The 17,758-nt window shown below is 41.4% G+C and overlaps 1 protein-coding gene across 1 annotated transcript in view; it reads right to left on the minus strand.

Moving 5' to 3' along the window:
- The window catches only part of mbtps1 (membrane-bound transcription factor peptidase, site 1), a 30,868-nt gene extending 13,317 nt beyond the window's left edge, over positions 1-17,551 (minus strand). The window contains exons 1-10 of the mRNA XM_074632105.1: positions 17,380-17,551; positions 10,554-11,148; positions 8,752-9,015; positions 4,320-4,526; positions 3,985-4,095; positions 3,641-3,750; positions 3,153-3,269; positions 2,599-2,666; positions 1,104-1,206; positions 73-224 (exon numbers count right to left, since the gene is read on the minus strand). Of these exons, the coding sequence (XP_074488206.1) occupies positions 73-224; positions 1,104-1,206; positions 2,599-2,666; positions 3,153-3,269; positions 3,641-3,750; positions 3,985-4,095; positions 4,320-4,526; positions 8,752-9,015; positions 10,554-10,782 (1,361 nt within the window). The 5' untranslated portion in view covers positions 10,783-11,148; positions 17,380-17,551. The remainder of the gene's footprint in view (positions 1-72; positions 225-1,103; positions 1,207-2,598; positions 2,667-3,152; positions 3,270-3,640; positions 3,751-3,984; positions 4,096-4,319; positions 4,527-8,751; positions 9,016-10,553; positions 11,149-17,379) is intronic.
- Between the last annotated feature and the right edge of the window lie 207 nt (positions 17,552-17,758).

Raw genomic sequence — 17,758 nt, forward strand, 5'->3', positions numbered from 1 at the left:
CTTTTCTAGCAAGTATAAAAAGATCCAACATTCGTCACTTTATGACATCAGAGTCCAGTTTATGATACTGACCTAGCCAGGAGAGTGACGGCACCAGCCACCACGGGAGAGGCCACGCTGGTGCCAGACAGAGAGCGACACCCCTCCTTCATCCCCGATCCCCGGACGCCAGAACCGTAGGTGACGATGTCGGGCTTCACCCTGCCGTAGCCGCCTGGCAGCTCCTGCACAGAGACGGGAGACAGATACAGGTCATGAGAGGAAGACAGTGACTGAGAAGTAGTTCTTTTAAAATGGTTTAAAGCAGCACAGAAGGAAACCAAATATAACATTTACTGCAGTTTATCTGTTTAGAGTGTATTGTGCAATTGTTTTTAACTGAAATGATGTACAAACACACACACACCAGTTGTTTTCTGGACAGCAACAGCTAAAACAGAGAGGCAATTTAATGCCACTATACAGTACAACTCTCCCTAAGCTCTACTACTACTGATGAAAATATGAACTATTCACCTCTTTGCATTGACTTTGGATTTAATCGTGCCACGCGAAAAGTTCGGTAAACACTAGTAAAAGACTGGTAAACACAACGCCGACAAACAGAAAGGACGAGACAAATAGGACGGGACTGAGCAGACAGAAAAAAAAATCACTACAAAATAGAAGGCGAAAAAAAGGCTAGGAAATAGGAGAAAATTAACAAAAGTAGAGAAAACTGCCTTTAAAAAGGCTGCATTTTAAAATGTGTTTTATGTATTCGGGTTGGAGAACTGAGTGGGCGCTGTCTGTGCCTCTTCATGGCTGGCTGACGGTGGTTGAGGGGGCAGAGAGACTGACTGGATCACAGAACGTCTTAATCAGATCCCAAAGCAGATGTCTGCTTTGGGCTATGACTGATAAAAAAGTGGTGTGTGTGTGTGTGTGTGTGTGTGTGTGTGTGTGTGTGTGTGTGTGTGTGTGTGTGTGTGTGAGAATGGCTGATGGGATATGGATGAGAGATCAGGAGATTATATTACGGTTGACTAGCTTATAAAGCACAGGGTAGAAGTGTGCTCTAAAACTGATGAATGATATGTCTGCGTGTTCCTGGAGAGACTCACCCAGGTGGTCATGCCTCTGGAGGAAAACCTGGCGATGTTGTCCTCAAAGTCGATCCCTCCGACCCCGATCACGTCCATCTGGTCTGCCGGGTTGTTCAGGGTGCTGACAGAGAGAAACTTACTTTAATTCATGTATAATATTTAACAGAACAGTTCCATCGCAGCACTACAACGTGACAGTGCTATTTTGTACTTTTAATGGTCTTTTTCTGGAGAAAGACGAGTCAGCAGATGTTCAGCAGGGTCATAAAACTCCAGTTGGCCAGGGGGTCATTTGGATAATTAAAGTGGTCAAAGTGGTGAAAGGGAGGTAAGCATTTTTTATGTAACTAAACACGGATTTCATTAAACAGCATCAGAGAAATTCTTCTACAATGAGGAAAAATGAGAAAAAATATCCATTTGAACTAATGGTGAAGAAATTTGGCTACAAATCACATTGATAATGCTGCGAAGCATTAAAGCAGCAGTAGGCAGATTGGAGCGAATATGATTAAAAAAAGGTCACTATATCCTGACAGTAGTACATGAGACAGGTAATCTGAAAAAAATCATGTGCCTCTGTGTCCTCCGGTGCTCCTAACAGCATCTGCAAGATTTCACAGACAAAAAACAACCAATCAGAGCCGAGCTGGAGCCTTGCCGTCTCTGAGCAGCTGTCAATCACTTGCGAACTCTGATCAAACAATCAAGCAAATATGAATTAATATTCTGTTACTGTAAAGTGTATTTCTCGCATAAAATGTTTTCAGAAACATCTTATAGTGTACCGTTTAGCTGTAAAACGAGAAAGTTGTGACCCGACAGCCATGTTGAGATCAGTTGAGGAAATACCAAGCACAGCCCACCAGCCCAGGCAAACGTACTCATCGTTCGCACTGCGGCTACAAGTGACAATTGTATGATAATGCTGCTACTGTTTATCAGTTAGCTAAAATATTCTGTCAAATAAGATACTGTAAAAGCAGCATAAGTCAGGGTTCATACACATTTTTTACCAATAAATTTCCATGACTTTGAGTGAAAATGAAAAAGTATAACTTGTGTTACTATCTGTCTTGTTGGAAACTCTGTTATCAGTCATCTTATGTATACTGATGACTACAGTGCTGAGCTACAGCAATTACTTCCCAGAAGTCAATGTAGATGTTTAAACCAATATCCCCTTCACAAAAATAAACCATACAAGCACGCACGCTGAATGATGAATTGCTGTGGTTTTATCTTGTATGTTTTGTTTTCTTTTATTGCTATGGACCCTCCTGTGTGTCTGGAATAAAGTTAAAATTGCAATGAATATCTAAAGCAGCCAAGAAAAAATAATATTCAATACCCTAGTAAATTACATTTAAAGAGAGAAGAGACCTTTTTTGGGAACTGAATTCAATGCTGTTTAAGACTTAAAAAAAGACCGACAGATACCCCGACTGAAACAGGAGAGAGATGATTAGAGATCACATTATTTTAGGATTAAGAGTTAAAGTGATTAGCATACCCATACAGTGGTCCATCGTTGCCGATAGCAGAGACCATGATCACTCTGTTGGCAGTGAGCTCCCACACCTGTCAATCAAACAAGAAAATTGGTTGGGAAAAAATATAGTATTCCCAATGGGTTACATTTAATTACTACTTTTGATGTTGTTTACTGGGACTGCAATTAGATCACAAACATAGTACAGGTGGACTTCAGTCATTTGCCAGAGGCATGGGTCTGACTGCTTCTTTCACACTTTACTTAAATCTTAACAATATGCTCTACTACGCTACTTGTCTAGTTTGACCCATTTGCGCCAACAGTTGACCTGTTTATTTCCCAGCTCATTAACACTTTATGAAATGGGTGTAACTTAGAGGGAGGGAGGGTGGCTTGGTAACTATTGCTAGGCCTAGACAAACATCAAATCATCTGCTACCAGTTGTCATCGACCTGGTTAAATATCAGTCAAAGCTGGACAAATATAATCATGTAACTGTAGCATTCCTGAGTGTGTCTCTTTCTGACAACATTACCCATCCCGTTTCTGAATTACTACTAGTGTTTTGTACCTTATCAACAAAGGGGTGGTCCATGAAGTCAGGCCCTCCGATACTGAGATTGAGAACATCAATCTTCTTCAGGATGGCGTAGTTGAAAGCATCCAGGAACCACGAGGTGTACGATACCTGGGAGGTGAGGAGAGTCACAACATCACATACTCCAACGCATGAAAAACACAAATTAATCTGATCTACGACAGACTTTATTACACCACTGATTTGTGGAGAAGGCTTACTACATTATCAGTGTTATCGGAATATTAGTTATTTGTTGTTGGGTCAGACAGTATAACTACTGTGCATGAAGCTGCACTTCAACACTTGAATAAAAAAGTTAACAGAGTTTGGTTTGTCCGTTCTGGGCTACTGTAGAAACATGGCGGTACCACATGGAGGACTGAAGAGGACACGCTCCCTATGTAGATATGAACAGCTCATTCCTCAATACTACTTCAACTGGACTACAGCATCGTGGTGTGTTGAGGGCATGTATGTACCTGGTTGTTGGTGAACACTCTGAAGATGTGCAGCTCTGAGTCGGGGGCGAAGCCCTGACACTCCCTCATACTGGCTATCACTCCTGCTACAAATGTACCGTGGCCCAGACCTGAAAAACAGGAATTAAGACATGGATCATCATCCAACCATCTTTATCTCTCAAACAAACTCCATGGGTCTCGTTTCAGCACTCAAACACACAACATACACGTTCATCCCCATAATGTAGTATTAGTAATAACTATCATCAATAAAATAATTAACATGGATGTCTTTATCATTTACATTGCTAATCATCAGCCATCATCACCATCATCACCACCACTATGTTATTCCTCCTCACCATCATCCAGTGTCTTTTCATTGGTCCAGTTGGTCCTTTCCTTTACGTTCTTAAAATGTGGGTGCTTCTCACTCAGACCTGTATCAAACACTGCCACCTTCACTCCAGAACCTACACACACACACAGAAGAGAGTTTAAATCACTCCAGCAACAAAATACCAGTAGTGCACATTATTTTTAAGAGCAAAAACAAATGCAGATGTTCTCTTAGTTTTGTCATGAGCATTCTTTGATTAAAAGTAATCCCTCATTTCTGCTTAATCATATAAACATTCTGAGGCAGATGTTTGTCCCAGTCCCCTCGATCAGAGAAGTCAAAGGTGTGAGTTCTAACCGGTGTGTCCCATCTGCCAGAGTACGTCTGCCTGCAGGATCTGGGCGACGTGGCGAGGGATGGCCCGCAGCAGACGCCGGCTGGAGTGGCGACCGGTGGCGTGCCAGAAACCCGTGCCCAGTGACAGGCTGGTTCGTCGGAAAGGTCGGGACGATTGCCACGACTGCGTCCCGCCGCTGGTGTTGCAGGGTGCAGCAGGTTCGGGTGCTACGGAGACAGAACACAATCAACTGTGTTAACCTTTTCCACTCCGCTCTTTTTCATAGACCGCTTTTTGTCTTTTTTACATTATATGTCACATAGAAGTGGTGTACATTATCTGAAAGCTGGGAACCTGGAGATTAATTTGAGATGCAGCTCAGAAATAAAAAATTATTGATTACTTAATAATTGAATTCATTAAAATAAACCGTGAGAGTGTATAAGGGTTTAGAACATTATGACGGCAATTCTCATGCTCTATTATGTCTCATAAGTTGCTGCAGCAATTTTTGGGTTGATACCATTTGTTACTCAGATTTGGTGCTAAATTTAACAATTTTTTTACCACTGGAGAATGGATAAAAATGATCAATAATCCCTCCAAAATACCACATTAAGACACCAAGACCTTGAGGAACACCAAAGAAAAAGCCATGCTGTGATTTGGTATCATAAACTTTTGACATTTTGAGATTTCTATAAGAATTGCATTTTTCGGCGAGCACTTCTGCTTTGGAAACTGCTCAGAAACCCCCTTATTGTCATTCTACCTAGGAATGCCATCCATCCTCTGAATGCTCTAGGTCTTTAGTTTGTGGTTGTAAAGTTTCATGAGGCTGTGATTATCCTGGAGGTCACCACAGGCCATTTTATACAGTGATGTCAAGTTTTTAAAAAATGGCCTCACTACAATGAAATGGCTACTATGGGGACTAACATCATCACACATGAATACAGTTGGGTTCATTGGATCCACAAGAGTCTCAGCTTTACAGTGATACTAAATTTATGCAATTCCAAGACTATTTAAGGACCCCAGTATGCAGAAATATTAAAACACACCATTTTAGAATAGGCAAAAATAACACATTTGTTCTGCATGCAAAAAACAGCATGGTTTTTGCCCCAAACTGCATGTGACTATCATGAAGTGGGCATGTCTGTAAAGGGGAGACTCGTGGGTACCCATAGAACCCATCTTAATTAAGATATCTTGAGGTCAGAGGTCAAGGGACCCCTTTGAAAATGGCCAGTTTTTCCTCATCAAAATTTAGCGTAATTCGTAGCGTTACTTAGCGTCCTTTCCGACACGCTAGTATGACATGGAACCAATGGATTCATTATGTTTTCTAGGTTTATATAATACCAGTATCTTCTCTCTAGCTCTAAAACTGAGTCTGCTACAGGCACCTTCAAGGAGTGGAAGAGGTTAAAGCAGGGGTCAAATTAAAAAGTCTACGACTAACTGTAATCAAGTGACTACAGGTTTGAATTTTAGATTTTAGTGCATCTTGCTTTTATGATTTGAAATGCTAACTGGGACACACAGACATATTTTTTTTCAATTACAGCATTGTTCAATGAACAGCTCACCCTCCATGAAGGGCTGCAGCTAATAATTACATGCCCCGTCTGCCACTACAGCCCCCCCTGCAGATACACAATCTTCCTGTTAACCTAATCATGCTTATCATGTTCTGGTCCCTCATTTTCTCCCTCGTACTTCTCATCTCTTCCCGTCTCTCTCCCTCCTTCCATCTTTTAGCTGCTGATCACCAGCCTCATTTGAGCCAATCTTATCACAATATGAATCACTTGGACAGAACAAATGTTCACAAGGTCATTAGCAAACAGCAGCAGAGCCCTGCAGGCCTTCTTATGCCTTTAAAGTAGGAGTGAAATGCAGAGCTGAGGTCTACTTTCTTATCTTTCCTATTAATTAATTACCTCACTAGGTAGCTGCTTCATGGACTCACAAATGGACTCATGCAACACAAATCCCTCCTCAGGTATTCCACTGTATAACCAGGTTCAAGTCTTATCTACAGCAGTCTACATTCCCAGGAGGCTGAGTAAAGATCGACAATATGGCCACTTTTTAATCACCGATTGCTTCAGGCGATCACTCTTTCTATTTTGTTTTTCAATCCAAATAGTCTCCACTGCTTACAACAGTCAAAGTCTCCACACTACAGCATTGATATGGCATTCAGTAATGGCTTGTATTAAATCAATTCAATGCACATAATCTAAAGCTTGTGCTCATGTCTGACACGCACTCAGGCATTCAGAATAAATTCACACACTTCGGTTAATAAACCAACCATTTGGTTACTTATTGAGCTAAACATGGGGAAACTTGCTCTGCAGTATTTCCATCAACCTTCGAGTGCTCTGGTTTAAGCTCTTTTAAAAGGGGAACTACGTCCATTTTTAAAATCCATGTCATGTCATGTCATGTCATGTCATGTCATGTCATGTCATGTCATGTCATGTCATGTCATGTCATGTCATGGTCTAAGACAGTCAAAAAAATATTAGTAAACATGAACAACTCTCTCCCAAATCCAAAAACTAGAGTGCTAAAACTCAAACTTGTGATGTCATAGGGTATAAAGTGTGGAACTGCTTCCTAGACAATGAATTGGGAAAGATGTTCTGAGTATATGGGAACATTTTCTGTTTCACAACTGATAACACTACAATAGAATAAAGCTCATTTGGGCATAAAAAAGAAAACAAACATTCTGTGGGTCCAAAAAATCCTTCTCCCATTCATTGTCTATTGAGCAACTCCAGACTTTTGCCTATGACATCACAAGTTTGAAACTTACTTCTCTGGTTTCTGGCTTTGAGAGAGAGCAGCTCATGTTCACAAATACTGATTGAACTTCCCTAGGCCATGGAAAGAACATATTGGAATTCTTAATTTGAATGGTGTTCCCTTTAAACATAGTTTAAGGCTATTATTATTATTATTATTACATTTATTATACTGATACTCTCACCTAGCGACCTTAACCATGTGCATCTGTTTTTGTGTGACATTGTGCAGTCCATACTCCCTAGTATTATTTACATACTTTTTTTTTATTGCATTTGCAAGTAAAAGATTTGTTGAGGTTGAGGACAACTTTGTTTGAAACTGTGTACAACTAAACCCCAGAATGTAGGGCTCATGTCTTTAATGAAGGGCTACTTGACTTGCTGCTATTCAACATAAGGAAACACTGTTTGAAACAATCTGTCTGTTTATTTAGCCTAGATCTTCTCACTACTGTATGCGGGGGAGAAAGAGCTCTCTAGCTGAAGCTGCTCCCGGACTGAGTGCCGCAGCGCTCCCTTGGAGAGAATTGGCATATTTCAATATGTTTGGTCAATTAAATAGTCTAATCGTTTTGTTTGAAATGCAACTGCAGGCACATCCCTTTGGACAGCTTTGACAGCTAGTTCTATTTTCAGAAATCATATGAATATGGGCAGGTGCACGCTTTGAGTCTGTTTTTATCATTAAAGTATAAAATAATTAGGTTAAAAATATTTTTTTTTGCAAATGCAAATAGCTTTTTATGTATATTTATAATTCTTTTAGGCTACCAGGTAGTAGGGGTGGGGCAAAACAAAAAAAATCGATACAGCATAGTATCGCGATATTTTGTAATATTGTATCGATACACGGATGTCAAGTACCTATCTTTTATTATATAAACTATAAGGAATCCTTTGGTACCAACCATTTCATGTTAGCTTGTTGGGAAGAACGCTAAATAATGCTCAAAAGTTGAGCTAAATTTTGGCGAAAAAAAACTGTCATGGCCATTTTCAAAGGGGTTCCTTGACCTCTGACCTCAACATATGTGAAAGAAAATGTAATGTAAATATATATATATATATATAAACATATAAACATGTATAGCATCGGTGTAAACAGGAAGAAACGCTGGACACGGGAATTGATGTAAAGCACTCGAATAATAGCTTGGTTTCAGAGACACATAGCCTCAATACTGATACTGCATGTGTGTATATGCAGGCTGGGGGCACACTGGACTCTTTCATCCAGTGCCAGGCACAGGGCGTGCCCCCCCCACCCACTGTCCAGGCAAGCCCCACCACACTGACTCACCTACTCCCTCCTAGGGTGAGCAAAGACAGACGTTCTCTGTCCTTCCTCCCATCCCCCAACACCACACACAGACACACCCTGTCCAGCATCAACACCCCCCAAGTTTGCCTGCACTTCACATTAAGATATACAATCCTTTTCTACACCACAAACACAGTGGAGAGAGAAATGCAACCTCTGTGACTCAACAAACAAAGAGACATTCAGTGAACTGTAGCAGACAAACAGCTTTTTGTATCTTTTCTGAGTTTTAGATTTCTTGAGTGGACGTGCCAACCTTAGATCCTTTTTCCCTACACAATAACACCGTATTGTCAGACTTACAGGGAATGTATTTGAGCGTGCGGAACACTTTGCGTTGTGGCGTCACCCTCTTGATGTAAGGGTGGTCCTCTAAGGTCAGCAGGTTGCTGGGCGAAGCTTGGCGGATGTGGACCAGCTCGAAGTCGCTGGGGAAGTCGGAGGCTGGGTTTTCTCTGGGAACAATGTGCCACTCCAGCGCTCCGTCTTCAGCGTTCCGCAGGGCGCTGCTGATGTAAAGGCTGCGAGCTTTGGCTGAGAAATACCCCGTGAACCCTATGATGTACTCTGGAGAGACGGGAGAGGGGAGAGGAGAATGTTTTAAAAGGACAGACAGTACAGCTAATAAACAACGTAAAAGAAATAATACAAAATCTCCTCTGGAATCAATTTCACCGTGAGAAATCACTGAGGAACCAAGTGCCTGTTGTCAGTTATTATGAACAGTCAGGTGTCTTACATTAGCTTTTAAGTCTTTCCTTTCTAAGCCCCTGAGATAGATCATTCATTGAATAAACAACAAAAATGGACAGAACCTGAATAGCAAGTTGTGCAAACTAGCTGGACGGGGCTCAGCACGACAGCTCCACTGTTATGATTGATGTAACTGAAATTTGGGTGCGTCTCAAAGGCCTTGTAGATGAGGTTGCATCTTGACATTCAGTGGATAAAAGGCACATATTAAGTACCTGCAGTTTGAATTTCTTAGGACATTTGTTGCATTTTATCTTGATCTCTCCCACAATGTTGTGGTGTCTCTAGTTTATACTACAACTAGGGCTGTCAAAGTTTACGTGATAACGCATTAACGCAAAGTCGTTTTAACGCCACTAATCTCTTTAACGCATTAATGAAACTTGGGATTTTTAGGTTGTAGCGGGTTCGGTTTTAAAGCTAGAGTGAAGATGCCGGTATCATATGAAACTAGAAAAACCTAAGGAATCCATTGGTACCACCATGTCATGTTAGCTTGTTGAGAAGGAGACTAAATAACACTCCAAACTTTTGCAAAATTTTGGCGAGGAAAAACTTGGCATGGCCATTTTCAAAGGGGTTCCTTGACCTCTGACCTCAAGATGTGTGAATGAAAATGGGTTCTATGGGTACCCACGAGTCTCCCCTTTACAGAAATGCCCACTTTATGATAATCACATGCAGTTTGGGGCAAGTCATAATCAAGTCAGCACACTGACACACTGACAGCTGTTGTTGCCTGTTGGGCTGCAGTTTGCCATGTTATGATTTGAGCATATTTTTTATGCTAAACGCAGTACCTGTGAGGGTTTCTGGACAATATGTGTCATAGTTTTGTGTTGTAAATTAATTTCCAATAATAAATATATACATACATTTGCATGAAACAATCATATTTGTCCACTCCCATGTTGATAAGAGTATTAAATACTTGCCAAATCTCCATTTAAGGTACATTTTGAACAGATACAAAATGTGCGATTAATAATGAATAATCATGGACAATCATGCAATTAAATATTTTAATCAATTGACAGCCATAACTACAACTATAGCAAGAATAAATAAAAGTATTTCTTATTGAATGAATTTCAGTCATATGTAACAAAATAAACGGATTGAGACAGCCTGTGTTTGAGGCTCCACCTTATCAACTTCTGTGTCATTTTGCTTGCTTGATGAATATAAAAACCTCTTTCTCTTCCAGTGCAATAATCTACTATAAGCATCATCTTTAAATAATTGAGAAATTCTCCTTGGAACTCTGGAAATGTTTCCAACAGAAGCGTTTCCACAGTTTATAAAAGACACAATTAAAAACATATGCAGCAGTTTGAACAATTTCTTCTTACCATGTTCCACCACCCGGGAGGAGAACCCCAGTTTGACGGTTAACGTGGAGCAGTTGGAGTCCGATGATGAAGGGAGGGGCTCTGTGTTGGAGGCGTGGTCGGAATCAGATTGGGCTCCTCCCGTCGACTCCATCCCCACCACAGGAAGGAAGCCCATCAGCAGCCCCAAAAGCATGGATGCCCACACAGGAAGCAGGAGCATTTTGAGCTGTGATGTAGTGCAAACCATCAGTTTGAGCAGGCCCTTTAAGACTCTAGCAGCAGGCGTGCTGTTTCAGATGAAAACTGAGCAGCTAAAACCTAGTTCAGGGGTCAGGGCTTGGGACAGAGCATTTCAAGTCCAGATCTCCAAAAATGAGTTCATACTGCAAACGGCCTGAGCAGCTAGATTAATTTCTTTCTGCGTTTTCTCTCCATGGTGGTAGTCCAGGGTGGAGGTCAGTGGCACAGCCAGAGCAGGAACAAAGTCGCCATGTTGAGAATTGGAGGAGGCAACCAATAAGAGCAGGGGACGGATGGGAGGAGGGTGGGAGCAGTGGTGGAGGAAGATGCTGGTGTCAATTTAGAGTTCCACTGCAGTATTTCCTGTTTTTATCTGGAAGGAAAAGAGAAGTTAGGAGTCAGGACAGAGCTTGTCGACATTTAAATGTTAGAACACGAGTGTAGTGCAAATACAATATATATATTTTATGCAATATCTACCTGCATTACCCACACACATACACCCACAAACATTAATGAATTCAGATTAATGGCGAATTGATCTTGTGACCCTGCAGTGCAAACACACATACTCTCCGCATATGGAATCAATTCTCCATTAGTTTCACAGCTGTGGCTGCAAAACAAGATTCAGAACTGAGCAAGGCTTTTTATTATATGTGTTTGACTTTTCAATTGCAAGATTGAAGTGACATAATCTCACTTCAAGGTCATATACATAACAATATAGCCCTAGCCTATCAACATGTATTGCTGCACTTTATTGCACAACAATTTCCTTATTCATATCCGTCAGCTTATGTGCAATGCAGACATGACTCTCTTCCTTGGTCTCACGTCTATCTGTCCATCGAAATTTGATGAAAATCAGTTTGTATGTTTTTGAGATCTGTTGCTGACCGACAAACCAAATCAAGACAAAAACATAACCTCTGCAGAGATACAGAGTCCCCACACATTTTCCAATTCAAATTTCCAGACTTTTCTGTAATCTTTCAGACCACTTGTCTTGTCAGGACTACAGTAGTTTTGCCGCCTCCCCCATGTTGGAGATGTCGAATGATTTTACACAAAGTTTGCATCTAGCTTTCTTTTCCCATTTGGAATCCTTAGCCAACCAGGCTTTATATTTAGAATTGTCAAGCCAACCCTCGGAAAAATTGCATTTACCCATTATGGCCATTCAGTCCACAGTCCTACGCAGAAAATTTTATGGCGTTCCACTGTCAAATATTATGCACTTGAGGAGGCAGAGGTGTTTTGCTGGCTGTGATGTACAGGCGTAGAGACAGCTCTGGAGAGAGCGTTCAGTCACACGTCAGTCTACTTCTTGACTTGCTTTCAACGACATCAAGCTCGCCCTGGCCCGCGCTCACTCTCACACCGTGGTATACATTTTGGCTGCGCTGGCTGACTGCTCCAAACGCCATGAAAAACACTGATCGAGTTTATTTCTAGCCCCCTACAACATTAGGGTTTAGGAACACAACCTTACAGTGGCTTTGTTTCTATTTCTATCCCCTCATGCAGTGTTCAGAGAAAGTGTTTCCTCTGCTGTGCCAAGGGGAAGGAAGGGAGGTGTTGGGTGCAGGGAGATGTAGAATGTGGTATTAACCACTCCTTCCCCATTTAGCCACTCATGAAGAGGTAGTGCTGCCCTCGGGGAACAATCCTGATACTAGATAGAGCATGTGCACTGAGATAAAATCTTATTTTACCTGCATGGATGACCTGGCTGAGTTATACAGAGTAATACAGATGCAGCCATCTACAACCAACTACTAGGGATGAAACGGTAACTGGTTTCACGGTAAAACTCCAGACGTGGCAATACCGCAATAATACTGATAACCGTGATACTTTTGGTCACTATAATTGTGATATGAAATTTACATACTGTTTCATCGCTACCAACCAGAGACCCAGTGTAGAAACTCAACTTCAAAACCGTAGTCCACAAATCAATGGGTGACGTCACTACTACTACGTCCTAGGGCTGTGAATCGATAAAAATATTGAATTGCGATTAATCGCATGATTGTCCATAGTTAAACAACAAATGTGCAATTAATTATCTATTCAAGTGTACCTTAAAAGGGAGATTTTTTCATTGTTTTCAAGCATGAATCCACTCAGTCGTTCCTTGGCCTCACATCTATCTGTCCATCGAAATTTGATGAAAATCTGCTCATATATCTTTGAGATTTGTTGCTGACTGACAAACCAAAGTCAAAGTCAAAACATCACCTTTGCAGTATTTGTATTTTAGGGCTGTCAATCAATTAAAATATTCAATTGCGATGATGGTCCAAATTAATTACATGTTTTTTTTATCTGTTCAAAATGTACCTGAAAAGGAGACTTCTCAAGTATTTAATACTCTTATCAACATGGGAGTGGACAAATATGATTGTTTTATGCAAATGTATGTATATATTTATTATTGCAAATCAATTAACAAAACAAAACAAAACAATGACAAATATTGTCCAGAAACCCTCACAGGTACTACATTTAACATAAAAAAAATAATGCTCAAATCATAACATGGCAAACTCAAGCCCAACAGACAACAACAGCTGTCAGTGTGTCAGTGTGCTGACTTGACTATGACCAATGGATTTCTTAGGTTTTCTAGTTTCATATGATACCAGTATCTTCACTCTAGCTTTAAAACTGAGCCTGCTACAACCTAAAAATGGCAAGTTGCTTTAATGCATTAAAGAAATTAGTAGCGTTAAAACAAATGCGCGTTAACTTTGACAGCCCTACTACGTCCACTTCTTATATACAGTCTATGAAGTCAACACATAACTGATACACTATGAACTGCTTTAAACAAACTCTCATAAAAAACATCATGCTGCAATGAAACTTGTCTTAAGTCGCACAAAGAACTTTCCGAATACAGCACATACACAGTACAGATACACAGAAACACAAACCAGCACAAAAATAATCTGCTGGGCTGCCTCAAATGACCTGAAGCTGTGAGATATATGACTCCCCAACACACACACACACACACACACACACACACACACACACACAGCCTACACATTTGCCAAGCTCAACACCAGAGCTCATGAGAACCAGCTCCACGCTGACTGAGGGTCCAGCCCAGGTTACATAAGACCTGCAGAGCCTGTAACTGCCTCCTACCTTACACCAGAGGGACACCGAGGATGGCCTTTCTGTTCCTATATTACACCAAGACATGTCTTCTGTTGTGTTTATTCATGAAATCTAAGCACCATCCCATCCTCATTCTGGGGATTGATTTCATCAATTAGCATTCACAAAACCTGCTGCATGACTGCTTGTGTGCTGTGGACCAGCTGCTCTCTGACTGCTGAGCTTTACCGCTGGGAGCACAACATGTTCCAGAGCTGAGATTATGCAGTAAGCAGTGTGCATGTGTGTGTTTACCTCGAGTCCATTTCAACCTGGCAGGCATGACTCTATTGTGAGACTGTCATTACAACTCAAACACTCCCATCAAAGTATGTAAAGGAGTTAACCCCATCAGGTATTATATGTATGTGCTACCTAACAGCAGGCATACTAGTTGGTACAATAACCATGAAGAGAGGAGACAAAACAAACAAATAGATTTACATGGCACAGTAACAGTGTATAAAACAAGTCCAGATTCTGTTCAGTCCCAATGTATACGTGTGACGATGATATCTAAACCTGCTTTTGACTATCGAATCACTTGAGAATAATCTAAGCCATCTGGTTCTCCTGTTGATGTCCTCGTCTCCTCGGGAGCTTGTCTATGTCCCCTCGGTGATATGTTCCCTCAACCCTGTGTTCCTACTCAGCCTCTGATTGGCTTACCCTGATATTCTTACGCTAACCCTAACCAATCCCACTCCTCATGCCTAAACCTAGCCAACACAACCAACGAAGGCAACGTATGTCTGACTGTTATCGGATAAGGTCTCTCAAAATAGGGCTGCAACTAATGATTATTTTCTTGTTTAATCGATTAGTTATTTGGTCTATAAAATGTCAGAAAATGGCAAGAAAGGACGATCAGTGTTTCCCAAAGCCAAAGATGACGTCCTCAAATGTCTTGTTTTATCCGCAACTCAAAGATATTCAGTTAACTGTCATAGAGGAGTAAAGAAACCAGAAAATATTAGAATTTGAGAAGGTGGAATCAGGGAATTTTGACTATTTTTTTTTTAATTCCTCAAACCAATTAATAGATTAAATAGTTGGCAATTAACTTCATAGTTGACAACTAATCGACTAATCGTTACAGCTCTATCTCAAAAAAGTTGTAGACAGATTTTTAACATGGAAGGCAAGGATGATGAACTCACCTCCTCTATGGAGGCTGTAGTAGGCTTACACTAGCAAACATTACTTATACTACATTCTATCAGGCCTATCAAAGTTAAAGTATATTATGTTCATTGTGTGAGTGACATTATTCAAATTTGTATAAGAAGAAAAAAACTCCCCCAGCCAACATATGAAGCTCTATAGTTGTCTGTCTCCTAAGTTTTAGCACCAGTTGCTCCAAATATGCATAAAGTTCCCAAGTGCAGAGGAGTAAACTGGTTTACTCTGTCTGACCGGAATACAGTAAATGTGGCTTTTTTTAAGAACATGGTGACAATGCGTTTGTAGTAGTATACTAGCTCAAGTCATGTGTTGTACAGCAAACACTGGAGCACACATTAACAAAACTAATTAGGACTATATAAATCAGAAATTACAAAAAAATCCTGATCCTTACTTTCATTGTATGTGTGTAGTCGCATGGCTAACCCTGCTCAACCTTAATGATTGAGTAGATCAAATCTGCAGATATGAGCCTACACAAGTGATAAGACGTGTAGCCGATGTAATTAAAAGCCCCTGGCTGGTCTAGTCTGACGGGAGGGGGCTCAACCACCGGTTCCGGCTCGGGGCAGGATCCCTGCCTGCGTGAGACAACAATGCAGCTAACAACTACTGGTTGGCTGTAAAAATAGCCCCACTGGTTAGGGTAGGGCCGTAAAAGACAGGCTGGGACAACCTGTGTCAACATAACACCAAGCCACAAAAATGGCATCAAACCTCCAGGCAAATATAGATTAGTATCTAGGGAAAGGACCCCTGCCACAATCAGAGGAAAGATCCACAGCTGTGTTAGTAATCTACAGGGAGTGAAGTGGATGTTAGCAGAGGGGTCCCTTAGAAAATTATTACTTTTGGCAAAAATTGGGTGTTCCAGTTTTGGCAGGAACCATTTCTCCACCAAAAACAATGGCACCAAAGCAGGAATAAATATTATCACTCTATATATTTCACCTGCTTGGCAGTATTGTTAGCTGACCAGACAAAGGTCTCTCCATGAATCAGTGCTGATCCTAGTGTTGGCTTTTCCTGCCTCAGCCTCCCGACCGAGGCCGGAGGGAGACACCAGAGTTTTGGTCGGAGACGATAATGTTTCTCGCTGCGGAGCCCCGTCACTTCACAAGACACGGGAAACCTCTGGTGGTCTGGAGGAGCTGCAGCATTTATTTCTGCACAAACGTCCACTGCACATTCACTAGATATTCTCAGAGCTACTAACTCTTCTGCAGTGTGGAGTGTTCGCGCATGCACATGGAGCGAAATAGCGAGAACGAGCGCAGCGTGTGAGTGAAGGCAAGCAGGCAGGCAGAGGAGCAGAGGAGCAAAGTACAGCAGAGACTCCCGGCCCTGGAGACCAAAGCTACGGTCTCCCCCGCGTCCTCCGACCGCGGCCAACACTGTTTAACAGACGGGCTTCACTAGATATAACTTTGCGGTTTTGGTGCTTCTGTATAGTTTGTGTTGGAGTCTGAGTCTGAACAGCGTAGCCACACGCGAACGTGCATGGTTTGATTTATGCGCGTAAGAAGTTCCCTTTAATAATTTATTAGCAAATAATTTCGCGGACCCCCTAGGGGTCCCCGGACCCCACTTTGAGAAACACTGGTGTGTGGTCACATAAAGGGTCCTTGCATTATAACGCACACAACGGCCTAACTTTTAATGTTTGACTAATGAAACAGACTTCATATTGTTCCATGTAGTGTTCGTGGTGAACTCCCTGAGCAAACCAAGCCTTTAGTTTATGTTACACATCAGAGAAAGGAAGATCATTATAACGTTATAGGCACAATCTCAGCGTGGATAGGGCCACGCGAGATTAAATAACAGTTTACTGCTTTCCAGTGTGACACAACATTTACTCAAAACACTGAATCTGTAACCTAAACACGTTATCTAGTTACCTAACTAAGCTGAACGACAAAAACAAAGGCATGCAGCCTCACAGAAGTGTCGACTTCATCAGCATAAACAAAGCGAGCATCAGCAGACAGACGCATGCTGGAGGCTGATGTGTGTCTCCCTGAGCAGGACGATTAGTATGTCCACAGTGAATAACGCTATCTGAAAACCATGAAAGAACGTGTTCACGTCGCTAAAGACACACGTATCCATCTGAAATAGGTTTTGTAAACAATAAGACTTGCTAGTAGTGTTTTCAGTCTCACACATGTAAAGCGTTAGCTCGCTAGCTAGCTCAGTAACATGCCTCAGTGTCTCCTGGTGTGTTTGTGTTGTTTATACTCACCGAGCTGAACAACGTCGCACACCTCACAGCAGTCTGTGTGTGTTGTATCTCTGTCCGTGTGTTACTGAGCTGATAGCTACTGGGTTTAGGGGGGTTTATTGTCCAACGAACAAAAGCTAGCAGCAAACTCACTAAACGCTTCAGCCGCAGACCACTGACGTCTGGTTACCACGGGGTGCCAGGTTTGATTAATTTATCCTCCTAAACAGCCGAGCACAGTTCCGAATCAGAATCAGAATCGTGTTTATTGCCAGGTGTAAGAGGTATACACTGGGAATTTGCTTTGGTTTTGTTGGTGCAAATAAGCAGTATAATAACAAAAAGAATAGATAAAAACGTTAAAATAAAATCAGAATAATTTTTTTTTTTAATTCTACCA

This window comes from Sebastes fasciatus, chromosome 4 (genome assembly GCF_043250625.1).
Source record: "Sebastes fasciatus isolate fSebFas1 chromosome 4, fSebFas1.pri, whole genome shotgun sequence".
NCBI classification, from domain to species: domain Eukaryota; kingdom Metazoa; phylum Chordata; class Actinopteri; order Perciformes; family Sebastidae; genus Sebastes; species Sebastes fasciatus.